This window comes from Ovis aries, chromosome 2, assembly GCF_016772045.2.
Source record: "Ovis aries strain OAR_USU_Benz2616 breed Rambouillet chromosome 2, ARS-UI_Ramb_v3.0, whole genome shotgun sequence".
Taxonomy (NCBI): Eukaryota; Metazoa; Chordata; class Mammalia; order Artiodactyla; family Bovidae; genus Ovis; species Ovis aries.
Genome location: NC_056055.1, coordinates 67,848,327 through 67,874,615, shown reverse-complemented (window position 1 = coordinate 67,874,615; position 26,289 = coordinate 67,848,327). Strand labels below are relative to the sequence as shown.

Here is a 26,289-nt window from a genome sequence, read left to right as displayed (position 1 = left end):
CCTTGACTAGACGGACCTTTGTCAGCAAAGTAATGTCTCTGCTTTTGAATATGCTATCTAGGTTGGTCATAACTTTCCTTCCAAGGACTAAGCGTCTTTTAATTTCATGGCTACAATCACCGTAAGGAGTGTTAGGGGCTACCTATAGCAGAGAGGTAGAAGATTGACAAACAACACATCTCTAGCAAATGATGCTTTTCATTATCTGTCTATAGAGATTACTGTATTTTCAGTTTGTAAAATTATTTTTGTTTTGTATATTATTCCATCTCATTCAACTTCCCCTTCCTTTCTTATAAATCTGAGCTTTGCCTTTCTATTTCATGAATATTATTTATTTCTGTAAAAAGCATATATATGCATGAGTATTATTTTCCATAAATATTATTTATTCCTGTAACACATGTTGGGATATGTTATGTATATATTATGAGATCATATGCTATTATGTATGTGTATGTGTGTATATATATATATTCATAAAAGTCCCCTCTGGCCCACTGAAAAGTTTATCCTGAAAATTAAACTAAGGGGGAAAAAATAAGCTGGAAGAGATTTGAAAGAAGCAAAGCTATTTTTACTTCTTCTAGGCCTGCTTCTATACCATCTATTATTTTTCTCATTTAATCATTTTTTACAGATCAGCAAACTTAGTTATTAAAAACATTATGACTAATACAAATTGAAGCAAAAATGGAAAAAAAAAAAAAAGCCAGTGACTCCCACTCCTGCCACCACCCTAGGAAGAAGTTTCATTTCTGTTTTTGTTCTGTTGATTCAAGTAAAGATGCAGCAGTTAAGCCCTCCTGTTTTATGAAGTTAGAGAATTTCCTTCCTGAGTTAATTAACTGTGGAATAGTGACCAATGGCCCTGCCTACACTTCTGAGCATTGAGAGATAGTGGATTATTTCTCCTCCTTAATACAGTCTTCTTTTAAAAGCTGAAGAAGTCAGTGGAGTGAAAGGAAAGGTTTGAGGTCTCTTGAAGCTGATGATAAAAGATGGAGCAACAATCTCTTATATACCGCTGGTAGTTCCAAAAGTATATTAAATTTCCCTGCAGGTCTTCGCCTCCCTTAAGAAGTTGCAATTATCCCCTCCCATCCCCTGAAACAGCAACAACAGCAGTGCGTGTGTATGCGTGCATGTCCTATCTGTCTTCATATGCAGCAAGAGCATAAAAGGGTAGGAGTGTAAGTGGGGCAGGAGTTGATATCCTCTCGGTGTAGATGGGTCTAATAGAAGGCTGGGAAGGATGTATGAGAGAGTGGAGGTTCCTCAAGGGTTTCTTTTTGCAGGGAAGTAGTTGGTGGTTTGTCCTCTAGCTGTCCTATGGAAAGCTGGTAGACAAGCCTAGATTTTAATTCCATTTCTAAAGATTCCAAAATGCCAATACTGCAGTGAAACTTTTCTGCTTTGGCCCTATCTAGGAAGCCTTTCCTTCAGGTGCCCATGTCTCTATGTACCTGAACTGGCAGAGTTCTGTGAAACTCCTGGGAACTCTGGAGGAGTGAGGCTTGGCTTGGCTTGGCCCTGGCCCACCTCCACACCTCTGGGCACAGAGTGTTAACCATGACCTCGCTGGTCAGTGGAAAATACAAATAAGAGTAGAAGCTGGCTTGATATTGTCTGGAAATAGGCCCGCAGAGCCAAGAAGCAAATAGTTAGACTAACCATAGAATTTAGCTGAGCCTGTGGTGAATTGAAAGACCAAGTAGGCAAAGCTGATATCTCTATTTCTAGGTCCAGTTATGATGTCAGATGTGGCGATTATGAACATGAACTCAGGTTGAGATCTGGGTTTAAAAGCTGTATCACTTCCTCACTGCGTGGCTCTGAATACTTCTTTGTCTTTCTGAACCAGTTTGATCTTAGGTAAATCATTACCTTCTATGTTGAGCTGTTCTGATGATACATGCACCTAAAGGAGAAAATGGCTCTGACACACTCAGGAGAAAGCCCAGATGACAGTGAACTCCCAGAAAAATGCCAGCTAGCTAATAGAGTGGTGAAATAGCCTCAGTGTGCCCCATTTATTCCTCCCTAAATGGAATGAAGCAGAGATTTGGTCAGAAAGATACTACCCTAATGTGCATACAATTCCAGTTTGAGAGACCTGATTGCATCTCACAACAGGGATGTAAGACTCTGAAGGAACAGTTAAACATGCACCTTTACAGTTTCTCTGTATCTCTCTCTGAACAGGTGTGTTTCTCAACCTCCCAAGCAGCCCCCAGGCTGCTGGTATATATTCCTCCAAAAGAATCCCTTGTCCCTATGAGCTGATTATAGAGTACATCTCTTATTTGTTACTGCAAAGAAACATTTTTAAAATTGTGAATATGGGCATAAATTCTTCTGAAGTACTACTTCAAATTGGAAAAGCTAGAGAAGTGCAAAATTTTGTTACAGTAAAAAGGAACAAAGAAGAACTATTTGGTAGATGACAAAGAACAGCAGTAGTTGTTGCCCTGTGAGAGCCTGAAGTTCAACAATGAAAATACTGAAGAGCAGGCATGGAATCTTATTCTTTTTAGAGTTTCCAGGGAGATTATTTTGTAAATGTAGTTTAACTGATATAAAATAATTGGGCATGTTATTAGCGTGTAGTGTGTAACCTAAAACAGAAAGAAGAGTATGACATTAAAAGTGCATAATACAAGGAACTCACAAAGAGGGTCTCCCGCAGTAATGATCAGGAAGATGGAAACTAAAACAGCAAGATTCACAAAAACTAGCAATATTAATGATAACAGTGTTGGTGAAGGTTTGATGCCAAATTCATTCTTCTGTTGATGAGTATACAAACTGATGAAGTCTTTTTTTTTTTTTTTAATGAAATTTCTTTTGGAGGGCATTTTGGCAGTACCAACAAAAGTATAAATGTGTATATCCTTTAACTCAGCAGTTCTTTTTCTAGGAATCAATGCTGCAGAAATCTGCAAGAAAGAAATGTTCAAAGTTATTTGAGCAAGGATGTTCATTACAGAATATTTTACCATTAAAAAGAGAGAATAAGAACCCCAATGTCTACCAATAGAGTAGTTGAAGCAGTTGTGTTTACATACAAACTATGAAAACCTGTGTAAATATTAAAAATGAGAATATGTATAGATAGACATGGAAGGATATTGTGTAAAAAAATGTGATAGAGCATGAATAATAAGATCCCATTTAAAACTTTTTAATATATATACATATGCTTATATTAATGTTTTCAATGTGTTATTATAACAAAAAGATGGGTGGAAGGGATACACACCCAAAAAGGGACAGTAGTTAACTCTGAAGAAGGAGTTTGAGAAAGGGTACTTTTGTGTTTTACTTTCTATAGTTAAGAGTTGTCTGACTTTTCCTCAGTGAGTGTGGGCTACAATTTTATTTTTTTTAATTAAGCAATACTATCTTTGCAGACATTTCTCTTTCAGTTTGAGTTATCTCTGAGTCTGCATCACTTTTCAGCTAACGAGCATTTGGTCATTGTTCATTGATAAGCACTTGGATTATAGTTTCAGCTATGTGTAAAAGCAAGAACCTGAGTAACTGTGACTTAAGCAAAGTTGAAGTTTCTCTCTCAAGTAATAGCTCAGAGGTAATTTACCACCTCTTCAGAGTCACAGGTGCCCAGGTTTCAATCTTGTTTTTCTGCTGTCCTCAATGTACAGCTTCCAAATAAGATCAGTCGGGGCTGCTTAGGCTCTGGCCATTGCAGCTGCAGAGAACATGCTCCTCCTTGTTAACTATGTGACTGGGAAGTTGGTCACATCATTTTCTCTCACATATCAATGGTCAGAAATTAGACACGTGACTACACCTAGCCACAAGAGAACCTAACAACTACCTGATCCAAGTTTCTTGTACCATATAACAGGGGTTCTCAATCTTATCACTATTGGCGTTTGGGACTGACTAACTCTTTGTTGTGGGGACTCTCCAGTGCATTGTAGGACCAGTATCCCTGGCCTCTATCCAATAGATGTCAGTAACACTCCCTAGTTGTGACAGCTAAAATTGTCTCCAGACACTGTTCCATGTCTTCTGGAGGACGAAAATCAACCGTTACTGAGAAAAACTTCTAAACAAGAGGGGTGAACAGATATTGGGGACAACTAGCAACATCTGCCGTAAGCATTGTGTTGTTCTCCCACAAACAGTGCTTAGCGCTGATGTAATAGTTTCTCTTTAAAAGTGACACCCCCCCCCCCTTACCAGGAAATATAATACTCAAGACCCGAGGTGTTTCTGATTCTAGGAGGATGAAAATCCAATCCTTTGTTATTTTTATTTATTGAACCTAAATTTGTATTTGCATCAAGTAAATACTGTTTTTGTTTGAATATACAAACAAACGAAGCTTTTTTTCCCTAGTGTTCAGTGTAGCATTAAGGGTACTTGCATTGTGTCACATTTATGATGAATCTCAGTCTAAAGGACAGAAATGGTCTGGACCTAACAGAAGCAGAAGATATTAAGAAGAGGTGCAAGAATACACAGAAGAACTGTACAAAAAAGATCTTCATGACCCAGATAATCATGATGATGTGATCACTAATCTAGAGACAGACATCTTGGAATGTGAAGTCAAGTGGGCCTTAGAAAGCATCACTACAAACAAAGCTAGTGGAGGTGATGGAATTCCAGTGGAGCTATTTCAAATCCTGAAAGATGATGCTGTGAAAGTGCTGCACTCAATATGCCAGCAAGTTTGGAAAACTCAGCAGTGGCCACAGGACTGGAAAAGGTCAGTTTTCATTCCAATCCCAAAGAAAGGCAATGCCAAAGAATGCTCAAACTACCGCACAATTGCAGTCATCTCACATGCTAGTAAAGTAATGCTCGAAATTCTCCAAGCCAGACTTCAGCAATACGTGAACCGTGAACTCCCTGATGTTCAAGCTGGTTTCAGAAAAGGCAGAGGAACCAGAGATCAAATTGCCAACATCTACTGAATCATGGAAAAAGCAAGAGAGTTCCAGAAAAACATCTATTTCTGCTTTATTCACTATACCAAAGCCTTTGACTGTGTGGATCACAATAAACTGTGGAAAATTCTGAAAGAGATGGGAATACCAGACCACTTAACCTGCCTCTTGAGAAATCTGTATGCAGGTCAGGAAGGAACAGTTAGAACTGGACACGGAACAACAGACTGGTTCCAAATAGGTAAAGGAGTACGTCAAGGCTGTATATTGTCACCCTGCTTCTTTAACTTCTATGCAGAGTACATCATGAGAAACGCTGGACTGGAAGAAACACGAGCTGGAATCAAGATTGCCGGGAGAAATATCAATAACCTCAGATATGCAGATGACACCACCCTTATGGCAGAAAGTGAAGAGGAGCTAAAAAGCCTCTTGATGAAAGTGAAAGAGGAGAGTGAAAAAGTTGGCTTAAACTCAATGTTCAGAAAACGAAGATCATGGCATCTGGTCCCATCACTTCATGGGAAATAGATGGGAAACAGTAGAAACAGTGTCAGACTTTATTTTTGGGGGCTCCAAAATCACTGCAGATGGTGACTGCAGCCATGAAATTAAAAGACGTTTACTCCTTGGAAGAAAAGTTATGACCAACTTAGACAGTATATTCAAAAGCAGAGACATTACTTTGCTGACTAAGGTTTGTCTAGTCAAGGCTATGGATTTTCCTGTGGTCATGTATGGATGTGAGAGTTGGACTGTGAAGAAAGCTGAGTGCTGAAGAATTGATGCGTTTCAACTGTGGTGTTGGAGAAGACTCTTGAGGGTCCCTTGGACTGCAAGGAGATCCAACCAGTCCATTCTGAAGGAGATCAGCCCTGGGATTTCTTTGGAAGGAATGATGCTAAAGCTGAAGCTCCAGTACTTTGGCCACATCATGCGAAGAGTTGACTCATCAGAAAAGACTCTGATGCTGGGAGAGATTGCAGGCAGGAGGAGAAGTGGACGACAGAGGATGAGATGGCTGGATGGCATCACGGACTCGATGGATGTGAGTCTGAGTGAACTCCGGGAGTTGGTGATGGACAGGGAGGCCTGGCGTGCTGCGGTTCATGGGGTCGCAAAGAGTCGGACACGACTGAGCGACTGAATTGAACTGAACTGAACACTGTAATATTTCTGAAAGACTAATATAGCAGTATTCAGAATGCCATTCTGTCCTAAATCAAAAGTTTCATCTACAGTTGATGGCATGTCTCTTTTAAGGGCAATTAAGTGTGCATAATTTGCCACTGCTGAACACCTTGAGTATAGTATTTTTCTGTTAATGAGAAATGTTTGCTTAATATGCTTTTCCATTCCAGTGAGAGTATGTGCTTCACTGCCAGTCTTATAAATGAGGGGAAGATCATTTACAAGAGATCACGAAATTAAGTGCTCTTTGTTCTGCCTTTTCTAGCATATTTGGAGAATCGAATCTTTCTTCAAACAGGTGAATACACTGGGAGCTTGTTATGACGGCTGCTTAGCAATAAGGAAAAATTACACAGAAAGTGCATCTGTCTTGGGCTTCTTCCAAAGTTGTTGAGTGCCTAATGTGTCAGAATGACCTTGTTATAAGGCAGTTTCACCACTTAGAAGGTCCATGCAGGCACAGTGGAGGACATCATTATAATGGTGCTGCAACATTCTTGTTTTTGACAATGTCAATGACTGCAGAAATTGTATCAGAAAAGTAGTTGCCAGCCATGAAAGTAACGGTACCCCCAAAGTATGAAACCACTCGTACTGGGAGAGGAGAGTAGTCGTGTCTAGCTGCTGGGCGAGCAGACACTTGTGCAGAGACTAATGGAGAACTGGACCTGGAAGACTCAACGGGGAGCAAAGGAAGATGGGGACAGCACTGAAGTTGAGGATCAGCATGAGTGGAGACCAGGAATCACATGGCAGGTTAGCAGGAGAATTTGACTGAAGGTGTGGATTTGTGCAAAGACTGTCAAGACTGTGTTGTGCAGCCTAAACAGCAAATTGTCCACCGGAATTTGTGGTCCCTCTTCCATGGCAAAGCAGGACCTGGAAAGCAGCTGCAAAGCCAGCTCTTCTTGTGTCTTAGTGAAGCCATGTGGTTCATCCTTGCTAATCAACTATGAGTGGCTCATTATCTTGGGGCTTCCCTGATGGCTCAGTGGTAAAGAATCCACCTGCCAAACAGGAGACTTGGGTTTGATCCCTGAGTTGGGAAGATCCCCTGGAGAAGGAAATGACAACTCACTCCAGTATTCTTGCCTAGGAGATCCCATGGACAGAGAAGGCTGGCAGGCTACAGTCCATGGGGTCGCAAAGAGTTGGGCACTACTTTTAGTGACTCCACAACAACAAAGTGTGCATGTGTGCGCACTCACTCATGTCCAACTCTTTGCGGCCCCTGGACTGTAGCCCGCCAGGCTGCTGTGTTCTTGGGATTTCCCAGGCAACAATACTGGAGTGGGTTGCCATTTCCTCCCCCAGGGGTTCTTCCTGACCCAGGGATCGAACTCAGGTCTCCTGCTTGGCAGGCGGATTCTTTTCCACTGAGCCACCTGGGAAGCCCATCTTTAGCTAGAGGATCTGATAATAAATGGATGGAAGACTCCTGTTAGATCATTTGAAGGGAGTTTAAGAAAGGCACTGTTTGCCAAGATACAGGAGTAAGGAAACTAGAAGGGATAGTGTAGTATCATAAGGCCCATCTCTACCCTGTAAGCTCTCTTAGGCCTGAGAAAGAAGGGTACAGTTTCTCGGAGTTAGAATAGAAGCCATATGGAGAGGTCCACAAGAAAAGAGAGGAGCCATAACCTTCAGAAGAACACACCAGTCTGAGTCAAACCCTGACATCACTCTCTAGCCTCTCCAAAATTCTGTGGAAGCATCCCATTGGCCAAATCCAATTAGAAGCCAGAAGGGTAGGAAGTGCTTTAATGCAGTTGAACAGGGAATGTCCCAGGACACAGAGTTGAATGAAGAAAGGCTGAGGAGCAGACCTGGGGTAAATATCCTGCATGATGACCTCTGGCAAAGGTAGTCAGAAGTGGAGAGTGGGTGTTCCTTCACCATTCCTGCTTCTCCTGTCAGCTAGCTGGAGGATTTGGAGACCCTAGGGGAGGACAGGGCCATAGGAATGCAGGATACCACTCAACAGAGGGAAGCAGAGCCCCAGTCAGGGACATACCCAGTAGACTGTGCCTGACTGAGGAATCAACTCGTGTTGAATGAAGACACCAGATTTCAGGGGTGTGTTTGCTTGTTTGTTTTACTGACATTAGCATCTGGGAGTTTATGTATTTTGCAATTAGCATTAGTAGGAATTAGATTGTAGAAAATTTTTGAAGACCAAACAAGGAATCAAGGTCCACTTCTACACATAGTGGTGGGGGGTAGGGAATGAAGGTTTTTATGCTGGGGGTGGTAATAAAAACAAACAAAAAAAAGCTCAAGAATGATGACTCTGACTGTCTTATGACAAGTGGAAAGGAACACAGAAACCAGTTGAGGCCACTGACCACAACCTCACTTTTTAAAAAATTAATTGCTTACTCATTTATTTTTGACTGTGCTGGGTCTTTGTTGCTGCTCTCTAGTTGCAGAGAGTAGGGGGCCACTCTCTGGTTGTGGTGCTCGGGCCTCTCATTTCAGTGACTTCTCTTGTTGCAGGTGGAGCACAGGCTCTGGAGCCCATGGGCTTCAGTAGTTGGGGCACCTTGGCTCAGGAGTTGCAGCTCCTGGGCTCCAGAGCACGGGATCAATAGTTGTGCACAGACCTAGTTGCTTTGTGGCTTGTGGGGTCCTCTCAGGTCAGGGAACAAATCGTGTCTCCTGCATTGGCAGGCAGATTCTTAGATTCTTTACCACTGAGCCACCAGGGAAACCCCCACCCTTTATCAGCAGGATCTGTGAATTAGTTGATATTACAGGCTGAAGGGGTGCAGGCTTTTTAATTACATTGCAAGGTCAGTGCCAGTCCACCATAAGGAACTTGGGGAAGGAAGTGGTCTAAGACCAGTTCAGTAATCCCCACAGTCTGTGAAAGAGCTTAGCTGGCCCACGCGAAATGCAGAGACTGGAAAAGGAATTTTGGAGTGATTGTTGATATGTCATGAGTTACTCTCACAGTGGGGCAGGTATTAGGGGAGGGTTGTCCCGTCATCTTATGCCTAAGTGCAAGGGGCTTCAGTGAGACCCCATGCATGTAATACAACCCCTGCAGCCTGGAGGATGCGGTGGGCTGTCATATTTTCTGGGGGATTGAAAGAACAAGATAATTGTTGGTCAGCTAATCTGATGATAGCAAAGCTACGATAGGGTTCTTAGGGAGGGTGGGGGACTGTTGATTCCCTTGGTTTCAGGGTAAGTGATATGTGACCAGTTGAGGGCACTGAACTAGAGATAAAGCTGCTGTGTGGTGGTCACTGAGCCTGTTCACGTAAGGCCCGGAGGAACAATGTGGACCCAGCAGCCAGAGGAGATGAGTTCTTCCCCTGAAGGGGAAGTGCAGCTGCAGTTTGGAGGGTGATTGTCGATCCTATGAAAGCAACCCACAATAGAGAGAGAGCTGCATATGTAATTGGTGAGCCTCGAATGCCTGGGGCGTCTTAGAACTGTACCCCTCTCCTCAAGTAAGACCTTTTCTGCTTCCTCTGGCAATCAGTCAGAATAGAGAAAAAGCTCCCACTACCTTTCCCACTGCTGGTGACCAGCTTATGCCAGGGCAGGTGAGGGAAGGGGAGATGGTTACTAACAGTATACTTAAGGCTTTTATTAATGAGTGGGCTAGACATACCAAGTATCTGCATGAGACCACTTTTTACTGATCTGTGAATATATATGAACAAAGTACAGATGATTTTATTCTGGGAGTCACCAGAGGGGTCATGGACTTGCCTGAAAATTCATACTTAGGGCAAGGGAAGACCTGACCCCAGAATAAATTTAGAGGGACAGTGGGTGACAAAAACAAAATTGATTACGATTACACTTCGTAAGAATATGGGCTTCCCTGGTAGCTCAGACAGTAAAGAATCCACCTGCAGTGCAGGGGACCTGGGTTTGATCCTGGGTTGGGAAGATCATCTGGAGGAGGGCATGGCAACCCACTCCAGTATTCTTGCCTGGAGAATCCCCATGGACAGAGGAGCCTGGTGGGCTACAGTCCATGGGGTCGCAAAGAGTCAGACACAACTGAGTGACTAACACACAGCACACAAAGTTATTATGAAGTACTGGTTTTTCCTGTGCTGAATATTGCCATGGGCTTCCCTGGTAGCTCAGCTGGTAAAGAACCTGCCTGCAATGCAGGAAACCCTGGTTTGATTCCTGGGTCGGGAAGATCCACTGGAAAAGGAATAGGCCACTCACTCCAATATTCTTGGGCTTCCCTGGTGGCTCAGCTGGTAATGAATCTGCCTGCAAGGTGGGAGTCCTAGATTCAATCCCTGTGTTGGGAAGATCTCCTGGAGAAGGGAAAGGCTACCCACTGCAGTATTCTGATCTGGAGAGTTCCATAGACTGTACAGTCCATGGAGTCACAGAGAGTCAGACACGACTGAGCGACTTTCCCTTTCACTTTCATAAGAGTATAATAGTTACATGGGTTTCTAGCATGAAGGCTTTGTCCTAAAGAAAATAAGATTTTAAAAAATGTTGTCACTAAGTCATGTTTGACTTTTTTATGACCCCACAAGGTTCCTCTGTCTATGGGATTTACCAGGCAAGAATACTTAAGTGGGTTGCCATTTTCTAATCCAGGAGATCTTCCCAGTGCAGGAATCAAACCCATTTTCTGCACTGGCAGTAAATTCTTTACCACTGAGCCACCAGGGGAGAAGCCATCAATGTATGGCAAAACCAATACAGTATTGTAAAGTAAAATAAAGTAAATAAATAAATAAAACTCAAAAAATAAAAATAAAAATTAGCAAATCCCAAACATACCTTTGTCATCATTCAAAATGTATTTATAAACATAGTAAAGATGCTTTCATGGAAGGACATTTCCATTCTTACCTGTAACACAAAATTTAGAAAATCTGAGAAGTACAAGACTTGAAAGTAAATCACCCAACATCCTTCCTGTCTTACTTTCCTCTGTGGATGTGTATAAAACATTTGTGAGTTTTTCAGATTTTGTTGTATGTATTTTATATCTTGCTTTCTTAATGTAATATTTTTTTAAGTTATAGAACATTTTTTAAAATATGGTTTAAATAAAGGCATAAGTTGACTAGAGTTTATCAAATAATTTTGTCAAATATTCTTGACCTGTACTTGGACTTTTTTTTTTTCATAATTTTTTAAATTCATTTTTCACGGTGCTGAGTCTTTGTTGCTGGGCCAGCTTTTCTCTACTTGCAGTGAGCAAGGTGGTTGTAGTTCATGGGCTTCAAGTTGCGGTGGCAAGTTGCTCTTCTCTCTCCCAAGGTTATTCATTCAGCCCTTTGGGTTTCAATACCATTTATATGCTGAAAACACTCAAATTCAAAATTTCAGCCCAAACCTCTGTTCTAAGCTCCAGACTTGCACCTTGACATCATTTGGATGTCTCACCGGCATCTCAAGTGGAACTCAATCTGCCCCCCAAAGTGTTCCTCCCTCAGTCTTCCCAACTCAGTAAAGCAACCTCAGTCCTCTCCACTGCTCAAGGAAAACACTAGAAGGCATTCCAGTACTCTTCTCTCCCTCATTTCTAGCTTATGGCAAGTTCTCTTTATTTCCCTCCAAAATATATACAAATTCAGCTCTTCTTTCCGTCATCTTGTTCATCACCCTACTCTTAAGACATCCACATCTCAATGTGAACCATGACACATGTATGTGTGCTAAGTTGTTTCAATCGTATCCAACTCTTCATGACCCCTCCCAGGCTCTTCTGCCCATGGGATTCTCCAGGCAAGAATACTGGAGTGGGTTGTCATGCCCTCCTCCAGGGGATCTTCCCGACCCAGCAATCAAACCCATGAACCGTGACACTTGCCTCCTAATCACTTTTCCTCATATATTCTCTCTAGTCTGTCCTCCACATGGCAGCCGGGGTGAAGTTTTTCAGCTTAGACGATAACTCTTTCCTTGTGGAAATACATCAGATCCTTAGAAGGATCAATGAGGCTCAGCGCTAGATTCAGCTCATCTTTGCAGCCTCCAATTCTGATGCTCTCTCTGATGCTCATCTTAATTCATCTACAGTGATTTGCTTTCAGTTTCTTGAACTGCTGTTTCTGTATGCCTGGAAATTGATTCCCTTGACCTCCTAATGTGACTTTCAATTCCTTGAGGGCAAGCACCCAGGCCAGGTCATTTCTGTATCCCCAGTTTGTAGATGAGTGCCTGGCACGTGATGGGCATACAGCCAGTGTCTGTTGATATGAACTGCCAGCTGGCTCTCACCTTTCATGTCTCAGACTGTGTATGCTTCCTGTTAGACCTTTCCTAGCTCTCCCCCATTCTAAAGTGAATCTCCTCACTTTCGGCCTGATCACATCACCCTGGTATTTGTATCACTGCCTATTATGAATGCATATCTTTAATATCTCTTTCACTCACTAACCTAGAAACTCTCATGAGAGCAAGAACAGGACCTTTTTTTTTTTTTTTTCATATGCTTTCCCCAACATCTAGCACAGTGCTTAGGTCACAGAAAATTCTCAGATATTTGAGAATGAAGATCTAAATGAATGAACAGCATGTGACTGAATGGAGTTCTAAGGGGAGCTCTTCTCTTTACCTATGCACTACTGGAAAAAATTCTGAAGTCTATCTTGAAATAGAGGGTAGAATATAGAATCATGGGTCCCCAAAAGACAGCCATGCGCTAATCCCTAGAGCCTGTGATATGTTACTTTATATGGCAAAGGAGACTTGATTGGCAAAGGTGTGATTAAGCTAAAGGTCTTGTTGGGGAAATGATCTTGAACTATCCAGATGGGCCCAATGCAATCACAGAGGTTCTTGTAAGAGAGAGGCTAGAGAGTCAGAATCAGAGGAGGAGATGTGAGACAAAAGCAGAGGGGAGACAGAGAGAGATTAAGAGAGATTTGAAGATGCTGCTGTTATGAAGATGGACGAGGGGACCACAAGGCAAGGAAGAAGGGACACAGCCCTCCCAACAACTTGATTTTAGGACTTCTGGTCTCCTAAACTGTGAGATAACACATTGTGTTGTTGGAAGACATGAAGTTTGTGGTCATTTATACAGCAGCAGTAGAAAACCAAATCAAGGAGGAACTGGAGAAACGGGTTGAGGAACCCATAGCAAGAGGTGGTCCCATCTCCTTTCAGAAGACATTTCGCTTGCCTGTCCACAAACTATCCCATTTCCATAGTCAGTAGTTGTGGCGCATGGGGTTAGTTGCCCTACAGTATGTGGAATCTTAGTTCCCTAACCAGGGATTGAACTCATGTCCCCTGCATTGCAAGGTGGATTCTTAACCACTGGACCACGAGGAAAGTCCCTAGAATCTTTTATGTGTTAGGATGCAGGACTCAGTATGAGGCTGGGAAGGAGGTTTCCATGTCAAGCTAAGATATTTGGAGTTAATCCTGTGGTAAGGATACTACACACCTGTTAGTTTTCAAGCAAGGTGGTGATAAGATTAGATCTGTACTTAAAAATAAAATTACTCTGAGTTAGTTAGGGACTTTGGGAAGGTCATGTACACACTGCTATATTTAAAACGGATAACCAGCAAGGACCTACTGTATAGTACAGGGAACTCTGCTCAATGTTATGTGGCAACTTGGATGGGAGAGGGGTTTAGGGGACTTCCCTGATGGCTTCCACGGTAAAGAGTCTGCCTGCAATGGGGGAGACCCAGGTTCATTTCCTGGGTTGGGAAGATCCCCTGGAGAAGGAAATGGCAATCCACTCCAGCACTTTTGCCTGGAAAATCCCATGGACAGAGGAGCCTGATAGGCTACAGTCTATGGGGTCGCAAAGAGTCGGACACGACTGGGCGACTTCACTTTTTTATGGCTGAGTCCCTTCACTGTTTACCTGAAACTTACAACATTGTTAAATGGCTATACCCCAATACAACACAAAATAAAAAGTTTGAACTTTGGGAGAGAAAAAATCACTCTGGCATCATGTATATTGTCTATAATCCTATAATTAGGCCATCAGATCACCTGAGGTAGGGAGAAATGTTGTTGACTTGAGATGTTTTAGTACTTGCTTTTAAAACCAGTGATATTAGATTGCATATTAAGTGATCTAATTTCATAGACAATATGCTGTAGAAAGCAGTTTCCTGTAACCAATGTAAAATCATTAAAATCTTACTGTTGTCAGATCATTGCTCCCCTAATAGCAGGTTTACATGGACATTTAGTCTCATTGATAGTAATCATCATTATTGTCTCTTTGTTCAAGTACTTCTCAGCTTCAGTCAGATCCATCTCCTGCACAGAGAATGGAGGCCAGTAAAGCAGTACATACTGGTAGGACACTGAACTGGTGGTGCCTTGTAGACCAGAGTATCACGCGTGGCATTATCACATATTTGGCCAAAGGATTTAGGTCAAGTTAATCTCCCAGAGTCAAAGTTTCTTTATAAAATGGGCATTAAAATCCCACCTACCTACATAACAATTGTGACAATCAAATGCAGTCATTAGAAGGTAGTGAAAACCATAGCATATTATCTAAATGCAAGCTGACATTAATTTTCCTTTTAGTATTACCATCATCCCTGAACAAATTTGGGTAGTAAAGAGCCATGAATGGTAATAGATGTGATTTGCTTTTGTGGTATTAGCTTATTCTTTCTTCAAATATCACATGCTTTAGAGGTGTTTGTAATATCCATACAATATGTTGCCTCTACTTAGCCCTTGAAAAGTCCTGAATTGAATGTAGACTCTGTTTGGCTGTATTCCGAAATCTGAACCTATGTGCTAGTAGGAAAGAATCCACCTGCCAGTGCAGGGGTTGCAAGGGATGTGAGTTCGATCCCTGTGTTGGGAAGATCCCCTGGAGGAGGAAATGGCACCCCATTCCACTATTCTTGCTTGGAGAATCCCATGGACAGAGGAGCCTGGCGGTCTACAGTCTATGAGGCTGCAAAGAGTCAGATACCACCGAGCACAGAGGGGAAATGGTTATGTATCAATGTGTTTAGAGCATATGCAAAGCCACACAGAAAACTGGAAGGACCACGTGTGTGTGTGTGTTTGAAGCTGCTAACTCATCGAGTTTACAAGGAAAGAACTGCTGGTTCTAGAAGAAGAGAAACCTGCAGTACACAGAGCAGGTTCTTGGTCATCATGATTTACTGGTCTGCTAATCAGAAACTCTCCCATTAGCATTTCTGAGTGTTTTTGTAACTTTAAAACACATCTTGCTCAAGAGTGACTGTGTCAGAAAAGACTAGGGTTTCTCCCATCCTGGTCCCTGTGCCTAAGGTCCAGTAGGAAAATGTCAGGTGGTGCGGCCTTTACTGCTGGTGACTTAGAAAACCACATGCCACAGTGCAATCAGACATATCCATGAAATAGTCAAGATGCTTTTTAATTATACCCAATGCATCTATGCTAAAGCATTTAATTTTACAGAGATGCAGAGGAAGAAACCCTGAGGTAGCCAGAGGTAGCCATCCTCCCTTGGCAGCAAAATATCTCCTTTTGTTTGTACCTCCCCGTGTTATTAGTAGTGACTTTAACAGAGGTGTTCATACCGGTTTACCAGGTGGTTTACAGGTTTCTTTTAGGCTCACCCATGACTGAGTATGATTAGTAGCAAATAAAATATTTTATCCCTATTTCATCAAAAGGCATAGCTCCCACACAGCTGCTTCCTTTGCTGAGGTCAAACAGCCAGGCTTAAAAGAGAGCTTCTGACTTTGATTCTAGACTCATTTTGGGAAAAAAAAAGAGACAGGGAAGCGGCATGGGCTTTGCAGGCAGACTCTGCCATGTGCTAACAATGTGAGAGAGGCAGTCATATAACCTTGCTGAGCTTTATTTTTTTTTTTTTCCCTCTGAGGCATTTTATTTGTATGTATTACATCCCTAGAAAAAGAATCCAAGGATTTTCCCTCCTGTATGTTTTCGTCTTGCTTCTTCATGGTCCATGATGCCAGCTGAGGTTGTCAGTACAATGAAACCAAACTGACGGGATGGGAGCAGGTTATTCTGCCATTTTTCTAGATCTTTGAGTTGTACATCAAATCTGGGGCTGATCACTCCACACTTATTTAGCCTGCCTGTGAGGTTCACAACAATTTTCCCAGCCCTGTGATCATCAATGATTTCAAATTCGCCAATGTAACCATGCTTCATCATCACTGTTAGAAACCTGACGATGACTTTGGAGCATGGCCTAATAAGGACCTGGCGTTTGCCTCTCTTCTCGGCATTGTTGATACTCTTGAGAGCATCAGCCAGGACATTCATGCGCACCATTATGGCGGCACGGAAAGATGGCTGAAAGAGCCTTGCTGAGCTTTAAATGCCCACCTGTAAAATGGGTGTGATTCTCCCTCTCTTTGGTGTCCTTGAAAAGGTTAAATGAGGTTAGAGATTCTGATGTTAGAGGCAGCAGAGTGCTTGTTTATAACCTGGATCTGGACTGTGGAGCCAAACTTGCCAGGTACAAGTCCCAGCTCCACCTCTTTGCTAGCCACGTGACCTCGTGTAAGTAACTAAACATACTTGAGTCAGTAAAATGAAGATAATAATAGTACCTACCTCACAGGGTTATTGTGAGGATAGAAGAGTTAATATAACCGAAAGCACTTAGAATAGTGATTGCCTCATAGAGTGTTTTCAGTAAACGCTCTTAAAGTATATGCCATAATTATGATTGATTGTGATTATTATTATTTTTATCCATATGTCAAGTCCCTGGCACAAACAGTTGATTAAAAAGTTCACTTTTATTAAGATTTCTCTTATTTCTGTCTTCAGAGCACTTGAATGTCAAGGAGTATGAAAAGAAAGTAATAGTATTATTATAAGTCTGATTTTTTTTTTATTTAAACAGATGTCAATGAGCTCCTTTCCAAAATCTTATTCCTTCAGGAACTCAAAATTCAATCTTATACCATAGGAAAAAAAAGTTTCTTGATGCTCCTTAGAGCAAGAGCATATTTTTGAGCCTCACTGCAGACTTTCCTAGTCAAACTCTGGAGATGCAATCCATAAGTCACTTTGGTTCTTGTTTTTCAGTGCTTGCTGACATTTTTTTTTTAAGATTTGTTCTTTAGAGCAGTTGTAGGTTAACAAACAAATTGAGAGGAAGATACAGAAATTTCCCATCACCCCCTGTACCCACACATGCACAGCCTGCCCATTGTCAACATCCCCCACCAGAGTGGTTCACTGTTACAAATGATGAACCTACATGGACACATCATAATCACCCAAAGTCCACAGTTTATATTCCGGCTCACTCTTGATGGAGTACCTTCTATGGGTTTAGACAAATTCATAATTGTGTATTTATCATAAAAGTGGACTTCCCAGGTGGCTCAGTGGTAAAGAATCTGCCTGACAATGCAGGAGACTCAAGGGATGTGGGTTTGAGAAGAGCTCTTCTGGGTCAGGAAGAGCCCCTGGAGAAGGAAATGGCGACCCACTCCAGTGTTCTTGCCTGGAGAATCCCAGGGACGGGGGAGCCTGGCGGGCTACAGTCCACGGGGTCGCACAGAGACACGAAGGAGCATGCATGACACACCATCAGAGAGGACTTGTGCAGGGTGTTTTCCCTGCCCTGGAAACCCTCCCTGCTCTGCCTCCCTCCTCAACCCCCTGGCAAGCGCTGACCTTCTTGCGGTCTCCATAGCTGTGCTTTTGGTCTGTTTCAACAAATGACCCAGTGACTCTCAGACTTTCTAAAGTTGGCAAATACCAGATATAGACTGCTGCAACTTTGACCACCTTCTGTTGCTGGGGATGGGATAAGACTGCTGTTGCTGAGTCGCTTCAGTCATGTCCAACTCTGTGCGACCCCATAGCCGGCAGCCCACCAGGCTCCCCCGTCCCTGGGATTCTCCAGGCAAGAACACTGGAGTGGGGTGCCATTTCCTTCTCCAGTGCATGAAAGTGAAAAGTGAACGTGAAGATGCTCAGTCGTGTCCGACTCTTAGTGACCCCATGGACCGCAGCCTACCAGGCTCCTCTGTCCATGGGATTTTCCAGGCAAGAGTACTGGAGTGGGGTGCCATTGCCTTCTCTGGGATAAGACAGAAGGGTGGTTAACAAGGAATTGGGCATTCCATGTTTCACATGTGTTCCAGTCCAAGAAGCACACTAAATGACTGAATTAAGCAGAAATACAGATATTTCTGGAAGCAGAGTCAGGTGTGTGGTAAAGGGAAGGAAAAATAGTTTGAGAGTGTGTGCGTCTGTTGATAGATCTGGAATAGAAAGTTTCAGACTGTAGGTGTCTTCTGGAAAATGCTGATGTCACGTCCTGTCCCATTTTGCCCTGTGTGATGGATAGGAGAAGAGAAACCTTTTGAATTTTTATGTGAGGTTTAAATGAGAAAAATTCATTTCAGCCTTCAGAAGTCAGAGCTGTCGGTACAAAAGGTCACTGATGCCAACTGGTGGCATTGCTGAGCTCGCAGTGGGAAGATTAAAATAGCAGCTTTTTGTTTTTGAAGCACTAGTTGCACTATTTGGGCTTGACTCTCAGTCTTTTGCCATCTTGCTGCTCTGGGATCGTGAGTAAAAAGGCATATGTAAAGAAGAAAAGCCCCAGGATGTTTCTCTTAACTGCACAGAAGGGGATAGATATTATAGCTGTCCTCACACTAAGGCTGATGTAATATTTGCAGTGAAATAAGCAGGGCGATTGAATGATGATTCCATGGGATAGTGAGGGTTACTGATTGTATAGTGGGAGTGACTAAGCCGTATGAATGATCGTGACCATTTCAGGCCCAGTCAGCAAATATTTCCTGGGGACCCAGCCCTGCGCAAGGTGTGGTTTGCTTGGGGCTCACCCTTCAGTGACAGGATTACAGAGCTTAGGGAGAGGAACACCAGGCTTGGAGGTAGGGGGGTTGGTTGTAAGATAATGGTTTGGTGCCACGTGTACTGTGTTTGTGATGATAAAAGTGTCCAAGTAGGTTCTGAGAGTCATATGCATGGAGCCAGGATTTGAAACCATTAGGAATGGATTGATCATCTGCATAACTAAGGAAATTTGAGAATCAAGGATCCAACTTTTAGGGACACAGCAATTATAGCAAACAAAATATGAGAATTTAGTGAAGAAATGAGAGACCATCAGAAAAGGTAGACATGGACACAGGACTGTGTTCTAGCATAGAAATCGAGAGGATACATTTTTCAAGAAGAGAGATATTTTTTGATGTTAAAAGCATTAAGAAAACTTTTTGAAAAAGCAGCATCTGGGAAGATGGAGATGGGTCTTGGACTTACTAAGTGAAAATGTTATCTCAAAAAGAATATTTTTTTATTAAGCAGGTGATCTTTATTACATTCATTTTAAGGCATGGTTTCTCAGCCTCAGCACTAATGTTTGGGGCTTGATAATTTGTTGTTACGAGAAGCTGTCCTGTGCATTGTAGGATGTTGTAACAGCATTCCTGACCTCTACCCACTAGATGCCAGTAGCTCTACCACCACTGGTTGCTGCTGCTGCTGCTGCTAAGTCGCTTCAGTCGTGTCCGACTCTGTGTGACCCTATAGATGGCAGCCCACTAGGCTCCTCTGTCCCTGGGATTCTCCAGGCAAGAATACTGGAATGGGTTGCCATTTCCTTCTCCAATGCACGAAAGTGAAAATTGAAAGTGAAGTCGCTCAGTCGTGCCCGACTCCCAGCGACCCCATGGACTGCAGCCCACCAGGCTTCCCAGTCCATGGGATCCTCCAGGCAAGAGCACTGGAGTAGGTTGCCATTGCCTTCTATAACTAAAAAATGTCTCCAATGTCAGATGTCCCTGGCTGAGAACCAGTGATTTAAGTATTTATGTAGTTCCCACTGTCTGAGTGAGAGTGATAATCGCTCTGTTGTGTCAGACTCTATGCAACCAATAGGCTGTAACCTGCCAGGCTCTTCTGTCCCAGTGGGTACTATATTAAACATTGCAAGGAGTGAAAAAACATGCCACACTTGCACCATTAAGAAGAATGTATTCTGATTTTCCTAAATTAAGTTATTCTATTTCTCCTATTATGTTACATAATAGGTTAAAACTTGTTTATATATATATGCACACGTGTACGCACACACAAATATATATGTCATTCCTCCAAGTTAACATTATGTCAGTTTAACTGTGGAAAAATATTAGAAAAGCAGTAAATTTGAAATATTGAGGTTCCAAAACTGTGTTTTATTATAGATCAGTGAAGGAAATTTTGATTATGGACCCTTGTAAGCAATTTTCAAATTAAATTCTATGTATTCCAAAGGCTGAAATTATTTTTTACTCTCTCATTTCTTCTGAAGCCAAAATACTCTTCCTGGTCCATAGGTATGTTATAGAACTTCTGATTTTTAAAAAATGTGACTGTGCCGATTATCCTTTGGTGGAAATTACAATGCTATATATTGAAAGTTTCTCAGTTCTTAATAAAAGAAAGATGGAGATTTTGGACGGTAATTTGACCTTAGGAACATTTATAGGAAAGATAACCACCAAAATGATTTCATGGAAGGAAGGGTCCTTGATGTTTGGAAAGGATTCTCCATCAAAAGAAGCATCCTGTCATCTTTCTAAACCTAGCTTTCTTGTTGCTTAGGAACAAGAGAAGAAATCTAACCTCACTCTCCTGTTTTTGCTACTTGTGATATTGAACAAGGTCCCGACTATCGAGGCTAACGCTGAAATCCTTGTTTTCCCTGCAGACTGCATCATCTGCCATCAAGGGTGCTATTCAGCTGGGAATAGGATACACAGTGGGTAATCTCACCTCCAAGCCAGACCGAGATGTTCTCATGCAAGATTTTTATGTGGTGGAAAGTGTGTTCCTGCCCAGGTAAGAACATTGTTTATTGTGATGATTTCCATGCTGAGGAACCTTTCTTGTGACATCCCCATATTGAAGACTTTTCTACCAGTGCATGTGTGCATTATGTACTGATGCTCATGTTGGACCTTTGGTGTGCCCAAAAGTAATCCAAGTAATTATTACTTTTGGTTGCATTAAATGGCTTGCATTTTTTTTAACATGGCTTGCATTTTTATAGCAGATGGTAAATAGAGTTTGTCCTATGGGTCAGCTGTAATTAATTAGTTGTAATAATGCCTGAAAGACCGTATGGAGAAAGACTTTGAAATTCAGTGGGAAGGAGTACAGTAATCAGAGTGATGTCTGCATAGCTTTAGAAAAAGAGGGCACCTGAGACACAGCAGATGGTGCCAAGTTTTTGCTGTAGCCCTAATTTAAGAAATGAGTTGGGGAACCCGTAGTTGGTTCTGCTATCTGAATATTCTCATGTGTTTCCTCTTTTAACTCTCCTCCAGAAAACTTAAGGGAGTTCCCCTATTTTGACAGCATATTTGAAAAGACACCCAAGTTACCCATACATGTCACCTCTAACTTTATCATGTGCATGCTAACATGCCAAGTCACTTCAGTTGTGTCTGATTCTTTGTGAATTTACAGACTATAGCCCACCAGGCTCCTCTGTGCATAGGATTTCCCAGGCAAGAATACTGAAGTAGGTTGCTATGCCCTCCTCCAAGGGATTTTCCCGACCAAGGGAACAAACTCACACCTCTTAATGTCTCCTGTGTTGGCAGTTGAGTTTCTTTTTTTTTTTTTTTTTTTACCACTAGTGCCACCTGGGAAGCCCCATACTGGGGGGGATAAATCAATTAAATAAATCTGAGATGGATGATAGTGATGGTTGCACAACAGTGTGAATGGACATAATGCCACATGAGTATATGTTTAAAAATGTGTAAGATGGCAAATTTATATTATGCGTGCTATACCAAAATAAAACAAATAATTTAAAGGTCTAATGCTCAGTTAATATAAGAAGAGAAGTACTCACTATTAAACTGGAAATGTCACTACCACTGACGGGACTTTTCAAAGAAAGAAAATAGATACTCAACTTAGGGGTTTGGAAGCAATTATATTGTCTTTGTGGCTATAAGGATTGACTTGTCATTTATTTTAAAGTAAATGTTTCTCTCTAAAATAAGCCAATTTTATTATCAATTATTGCTAGGCTTGAGTGAGAATGATTGGGTGACACTTTTCCTCTCCATGTTTTCATTGTCTTTAAAAATCTTCAGGGAAATGGTACTTAAATTTATTTCTCTGTCCAGGCATCAACTTCCTAGAAATAAAACCTTTAGATGAGTGTGTCCATGTAGTCACAACAGAGCACATAAATAATAAGAAAGTCAGCTAGAAACCTAGACAGCCTCATTCTTTTAAAATGTATCATCTCAGCATTATTTTTTAAATTGGAGTATAATTGCTTTACCAATGTTTTGTTACTTTCTACTGTACAGTAAAGTTTGTCAGCTATCTCTATATATACATCCCCTCCCACGCACCCGCCGCCACCCTTCTGGGTCATCACAGAGCGCTGAGCTGAGCGTCCTGTGCTCTGCAGTGGGTTCCTGCTAGCTAGCTGTTTCACACGTGCTGGTGTATACATGTCAATCCCGGTTTCCCAATCCATCCCCCCTTCCCTTCTCCCCGTGTCCGCGTGTCCGTTCTCTACATCTGCATCTCTATTCTTGCCCTGCAAATAGGTTCATCTTCATAGACACTTTTAGGGGGCTTCTCTGGTAGCTTAGACTGTCAAGAATCTGCCTGCAATGTGGACGATCCAGGTTCGATTCCTGGGTCAGGAAGATCTCCTGGAGAAGGAAATGGCTACCCACTCCAGTAGTCTTGCCTGGAGAATTCCATGGACAGAGGCTATAGGCCATGGGGTCGCAAAGAGTCGGACACAGCTGAGCAACTAACACTGTTTTCAGGCCCTTCTGAGTGTTTTGATTCCTTTTGTTCATGGACAGTTTATCATAAGCATACTGCATTTTTATGATTAAGACAAAATGAGATTTTTTTCTTCAGGAATAGAGAACCAAAGTTGTACCTATCTGGATTTTGCGTCTTTGACCTTAACTCTGTATCCCAAGAAAGCAGCAGCAGCCACTGAATGACACGCATGTCTCTGGAGAAGGGAGCATCCAGCTAACTGATCCTATTGAGAAGAGTCCACTGTCACATTCAAATATATCATTCAGAGTTTATATAGCTTTTAAATGTCAATATGACATGAAACATTTGATTCAGACTAAAATTTAAGCAAATACTGTATTGCTTGTTTAAAGAACACACAGTACAAGGAACTCTATTTGGTGCTCTGTGGTAAACTAAACAGGACAGAAATCCAAAAAAGAAGGATTATGTATATATCTAATTCTCTTTACTCTATAGCCACAACTGACACATCAGTGTAAAGCAGCTATTGTTGTTCAGTCAGTCAGTCGTGTCCGACTCTTTACAACCCCATGGACTGCAGCACACCAGGCTTCCCTGTCCTTCACCATCTCCCGGAGCTTGCTTAAACTCATGTCCATTGAGTCTCTGATGCCATCCAACCATCTTGTCCTCTGTCGTCCCCTTCTCCTCCTGCCTTCAATCTTTCCCAGCATCAGGGTCTTTTCCAATGAGTCAGCTCTTCACATCAGGTGGCCTAAATATTGGAGCTTCAGCTTCAGCATCAGTCCCTCCGATGAATATTCAGGACTGATTTCCTTTAGTATTGACTAGTTTAATCTCCTTGCAGTCCATGAGACTCAAGAGTCTTCTCCAACACCACAGTTCAAAAGCATCAATTCTTCGGCACTCAGTCCGCTTTATGGTCCAACTTGCACATTCATAGCTGACTACTGGAACAACCCTAGCTTTGATTATATGGACCTTTGTCAGCCAAGTAACGTCTCTGCTTTTTAATATTCTGCCTAGGTTTGTCATAGCTTTTCTTCCAAGGAGCAAGCGTCTTTTAATTTCATGGCTGCAGTCACCATCTGCAGTGATTTTGGAGCCCAAGAAAATAAAGTCTGTCACTGTTTCCATTGTTTCCCCATCTATTTGCCACTAAGTGATGGGACTGGATGCCATAATCTTTATTTTTGGGGCATTGAGTTTTAAGCCAGCTTTATTACTCTCCTCTTTCACCCTCATTAAGGGGCTCTTTAGTTCGTTTCTGTCATAAGGGCGATGTCATCTGTGTATCTGCGATTATTGATATTTCTCCCAGAAGTCTTGATTCCTACTTGTGCTTCATCCAGCCTGGCATGTCATATGATGTACTCTGCATATAAGTTAAATAAACAGGGTGACAATATACTGCCTTGATGTACTCCTTTCCCAATTTTGAACCAGTCAATTGTTCCATGTCCGGTTCTAACTGTTGCTTCTTGAGCTGCATACAGGCTTCTCAGGAGGCAGGCAAGGTGGTCTGGTATTCCCTATCTCTTGAAGAATTTTCCACAGTTTTTTGTAATCCACACAGTCAAAGCCTTTAGCATAGTCAGAAGTAGATGTTTTTCTGGAGCAACTATATTCCAATAATAATTGGAAAGATAATTATTACTCCAATAATAATAATTTGAAAAGAACATATATGCTCCAGATGCATTTACATGAAAACAAGAAACTCACATGGGGGGGTCTTGCCTCAGTTTCCTCATCTGGGCTCAGTTTCTTCTTTGGTTTAGCAAAGGGATCGGTCCCAGTATTTCTCAACAAATGTGCTTTTGACTTTTTTTAGATGAGCTAATTCGTTGTGCAAGACTGAACATTTGTCATCCCCAGGCCATGCCAGTAATATCTCATTACTATAATGATCAAAACCCTTCCCACAAAGTGATGGATAAATTCAGTTTCTTGATTCTGGTGGTGGTTTCATAGGTATACACATACGTGAGAACTAACAAACTGTACATTTTATTGTATGTCAGTTACAACTTGGTAAAGGAGCCAAAATATGCTCCCTCCCTACCCATCCATATTTCTCTACCTGCCTAGGGGTGAGAGGCCCTTGTTGCAAGCAATTGAAACATTCTGAAGTCCCTGGTGGCTCTAAAATCCAATGCATTTATCTGGGTCATAGAACTAATTGCTTAGGGTGCCTTGAGATGTTTTAATTTACTACTGCTCTGAGACTGCAGAATCTGTTTCCCTTAGCAACGAAGTGCACTGTGTTATTTTTTATTTCTTTATTTTAAAGTGGCTTGAAGTTATTTTTAGATATTATGTATTTGCACCGCGGATTATTTCATTTTGTAGATGGAAAAGAGCCCTAGACCTGTGTACTCTGCATATAAGTTAAATAAACAGGGTGACAATATACTGCCTTGATGTACTCCTTTCCCAATTTTGAACCAGTCCATTGTTCCATTGTGTAAGATTTTAAGGATGATATAAAATTCTTTTTAACTGTCTGGTTCCATGATCTTCCAAAATGACAAAATAGATGAGTAAGAGAACCATGACCATATCTTAATCTTTTGACCCCAGATTCTGTACCACCCAGAACTCAAGGCTGTAGATTTTTCATGTGTAAAGGGGAATAGGAAGATAGAGAATGTTTTATCATGTTTCTACCATGTAAACATGAACCAGAGGCAGCAACAGGAGGCAGAGTTTAAGTACCAACTATGAGCTAAGTATAGTCTTATTAATAATATTTGTATGTTCTACAATATAATTGTTATTACTTTTCATCTTTACCATTAAGAAAAAACTATTTTATATATGAAGTAACTAAGGCCCTGAGGTATTAGATGTCTTAACCCAAAGTGATAAACCAGTAAATGGTATAGCCAGGATTTGAACTCAGCAGTGGCTGGGTCCACAGTTTTATTTCTCCCTATACTATGGTGATGAAACACAGGAACGGTATTTCTTTTGAATTAAAAAAAGAACAAAACTTCTAGAATTATGAAACTATATCTATCTGGCCCCTTGACAGCCAGCTTGAATCCATCCCTCTGTTCCTCTGTAGGAGACACCATCACTGCCTTCTCTGGAATGGAAAATACGGTTTGAAAGCTGGCAATAAATATTCCATATTCAAGAATAATTATCTAATTGAAGAATTTGTTAAAAAAAAAAAGAAAGAAAGAAATCGCCTGTATTTTCATCTGCTCACTGGAGTTTAGCTTGATGTGAATATCATTACAGACTGCCCTTAGGTTTAATGGATTTTCTTCTTCAGGATTTATTTGAATCACCAAGTGAAAGTCACTCAGTCGTGTCCGACTCTTTGTGACCCTGTGGACTATACAGTCCATGGAATTTTCCAGGCCAGAATACTGGAGTGGGTAGCCTTTCCCTTATCCAGAGGATCTTCCCAACCCAGAGATTGAACCCAGGTCTCCCGCATTGC

General features: G+C 41.7%; 2 protein-coding genes across 14 annotated transcripts in view; one reads left to right on the top strand and one right to left on the bottom strand.

The window, feature by feature from the left end:
• PIP5K1B (phosphatidylinositol-4-phosphate 5-kinase type 1 beta) overlaps nt 1-26,289 on the top strand; it is a 554,522-nt gene that overhangs the window by 348,671 nt on the left and 179,562 nt on the right. For all 13 annotated transcript variants that reach the window (XM_060409393.1, XM_060409390.1, XM_060409396.1 and 10 more), the window contains one exon: nt 20,770-20,900. In XM_060409393.1, the coding sequence (XP_060265376.1) occupies nt 20,770-20,900 (131 nt within the window). The remainder of the gene's footprint in view (nt 1-20,769; nt 20,901-26,289) is intronic.
• LOC114112986 (small ribosomal subunit protein uS8) lies at nt 15,930-16,388 on the bottom strand. The gene has a single exon (XM_027964516.3). The coding sequence runs from the start codon at nt 16,347-16,349 to the stop codon at nt 15,957-15,959; it is 393 nt and encodes a 130-aa protein (XP_027820317.1). The 5' UTR covers nt 16,350-16,388; the 3' UTR covers nt 15,930-15,956.